This window comes from Myotis davidii, unplaced genomic scaffold (assembly GCF_000327345.1).
Source record: "Myotis davidii unplaced genomic scaffold, ASM32734v1 scaffold989, whole genome shotgun sequence".
Lineage (NCBI taxonomy): Eukaryota > Metazoa > Chordata > Mammalia > Chiroptera > Vespertilionidae > Myotis > Myotis davidii.
The window spans coordinates 90,532-93,431 of record NW_006299599.1 but is presented as its reverse complement, the minus strand read 5'-3'; the positions used below and the strand labels follow the sequence as shown (position 1 = coordinate 93,431).

General features: G+C 45.2%; 1 protein-coding gene across 1 annotated transcript in view; it reads left to right on the top strand.

The window, feature by feature from the left end:
• Positions 1-2,476, top strand: part of LARP7 (La ribonucleoprotein domain family member 7) — an 18,313-nt gene extending 15,837 nt beyond the window's left edge. The window contains exon 15 of the mRNA XM_015571517.1: positions 2,193-2,476. Within this exon, the coding sequence (XP_015427003.1) occupies positions 2,193-2,273 (81 nt within the window). The 3' untranslated portion in view covers positions 2,274-2,476. The remainder of the gene's footprint in view (positions 1-2,192) is intronic.
• The last annotated feature ends 424 nt before the right edge of the window (positions 2,477-2,900 follow it).

Genomic DNA, 2,900 nt, shown 5'->3' with positions numbered 1-2,900 from the left:
GGGGGGGGGGGGGGGGACAGGCTTCCAGGGTGACCCACAGCGACTTCCTGCTCGTGGCCTCCTGTCACCACACACTTTAAAGAAACTGTGTTGGTGGTCGATTGCTCATTAGAATCTGTGTTTTTATGAGAATAAGATTTTCATTTCTACCAAAGCTAAATATTTTAGATGTTTTTATCAAGAAAGCTTTTGGGCCCTGGCCAGTTTGGCTCAGTGGATAGGGCGTTGGCCTGTGGACTGAAGGGTCCCTGATTCAACATCCCCAGTGGGGGATGTGCAGGAAACGACTGCTCTATGGTTCTCTTTCATCGATGTTTTTGACTCTCTATCTCTCTCCCTTCCTCTGTAAAAAATCAATAAAATATATTTTTAAAAAAGAAAGAAAGAAAGCTTTTGGGCCCTGGCCAGTGTTGCTAAGTGGTTAGAGGGTCAGACCGCACACCAAGGGTCAAGGGTTTGATTCCTGGTCCAGGGCGGGCACTGGGTTACAGGCTCGATCCTTGCCCCAGTCGGGCACATGGGGGTCAGGCAGCTGTGTCTCTCACAGTGATGTGTCTCTCTCCCCCTCTGCCTCCCTCCCTCCCTGACGCTCTCTACAAAAGTCCATGGCTGACCTAGCCGGTTTGGCTCAGTGGATAGAGCGTCAGCCTGCGACCTGAAAGGTCCCAGGTTCGATTCCGGTCAAGGGCATGTACCTGGGTTGCAGGCACATCCCCAGTGGGGGATGTGCAGGAAACGACTGCTCTATGGTTCTCTTTCATCGATGTTTTTGACTCTCTATCCCTCTCCCTTCCTCTGTAAAAAATCAATAAAATATATTTTTAAAAAAGAAAGAAAGAAAGCTTTTGGGCCCTGGCCAGTTTGGCTCAGTGGATAGAGCGTCAGCCTGCGACCTGAAAGGTCCCAGGTTCGATTCCGGTCAAGGGCATGTACCTGGGTTGCAGGCACATCCCCAGTGGGGGATGTGCAGGAAACGACTGCTCTATGGTTCTCTTTCATCGATGTTTTTGACTCTCTATCCCTCTCCCTTCCTCTGTAAAAAATCAATAAAATATATTTTTAAAAAAGAAAGAAAGAAAGCTTTTGGGCCCTGGCCAGTTTGGCTCAGTGGATAGCGCGTCAGCCTGCGAACTGCAAGGTCCCAGGTTTGATTCCGGTCCAGGGCACAGGCCTGGGTTGTGGGCACACGCCCCAGTGTGGGGCATGCAGGCGGCAGCGGATCCATGATTCTCTGTCATCATGGATGTTCCTATCTCTCCCTCTCCTTTCCTCTCTGAAAGCAACAAAAATATTTTTTTTTTTAAAAAGTCAACAGAAAAATCCTCTGGTGATGGTTAAAAAAGAAAGCTTGTGGAATATTTAGTTATTTTAAATGGTCTTCATACCACATGATTTCATGCCTTCTTTGAAAATGTTGACGTGTTTGTGTTCTGGCGTAAGAAGTATTTTCAGCAGTAGGCCGTACTTGTGACATTTATTTGTTTGTTTACTTCCTCATCCGAGGATATGTTTTTGTTTTTGTTTCAAGAGAACGGTGGGGAGAAAGACAACAATGTGAGAGAGAAACGTCCATTGGTTGCCCAGCCCGGACCAGGGATCGAGCTCGCAGCCTGACTGGCAATTGAACCTGCAACCTTTGGGTTATGGGGTGACGCTCCAACCAGCTGAGCCTCCCAGCCAGGGCTGTGTTTGAGATTTCAGTTCTCAAATTTGTAAGCAGAGCTTTGTGTGGCACTCACTCTGCCCGAAACACGCCGTCTCGTTCCAGTAGCACATGATTCTCCAGCTCAGTGCCCTGACTGACCGCAGGGCCGTAGGAGGGACTTAGCTGTCAGGACTGACGCCGAGGGGGGAGGGGGCAGCCAACAGGGTGGGTCCTGACCCGCAGGTAACCAGCGTGGCTGCAGGGAGTGTGGCTCCTTTTCATTGGAAAATGTTCAGTCATCTGGAACTAAAGGGGAGGGGGGGGCGTAATTGAAAGATTGAGTACCTCTTACACTATAAACCATACCTGATAGTTCTTTCTGTAATTGATGTGGCCTAAGCCTAATTATCTCACTTGTCTTCCTCTCCCCCTTTTGGAAATATTTTATTCAAGTTGATGATAGCTGTGAAATTTTTCTAGACATAATTATATTTTGTTTGTTTTTAGGTATCCAATACATTCTAATTTCTGATTTCTTTCTCCGTAGTTAATCGCCAAAGCTGAAAAGATTAGACTCGAAAAGACTCAACAAGCAAGTAAACATATTAGATTTTCTGAATATAAATGAAAAAATTTTCATTCACCTCTTAAGATTTCACTGGATGCTGGAGCTGTTCTGAAGAAACCCATTTTTATTATGCTAGTAATGCCTGATGAATGTTTTTTTTAAACCCACATTTATCTAAAATAACTTGTAAATAAGATTTTTTTTTCTAGAGACAAGTACATTGTATACTAGGATTTTTTCATTAAACATTTTATTTGTTGAAATGCTCATACATAAATCAACCTCATTGATTTAGTAAATAAATGCTTTGAACATTATCATTAATTTTGTTTGTTTATACCACTAAATAACGTGCCGAAAAAAATCAGTACTACGTTAAGACGCAGTTCAGGGAAATGTGCAGGCGCTCACTGCACTTGCCATTTTGTAGCTTTTTCCACTTCCATGTCCTGGGGGTCGCGTCAGGCTGGTGTGTGCAGACAGATGTGCGACCTCTTTGTTCTGTGCGCTGTTCTCTGCCCCTCCGCGTTCCCACTGAAGAGGCCACACGGACTGCGTCCAATTAAAACGTTACATTTTAAAAGTACTGAGTGTGTCTCCATAAATGAAGACAAACATAAACATACAAATGCTATTAATTAACCAGTTAACGGCCCCGCATCCAAACGGTAGCCGGCCCGACACGCC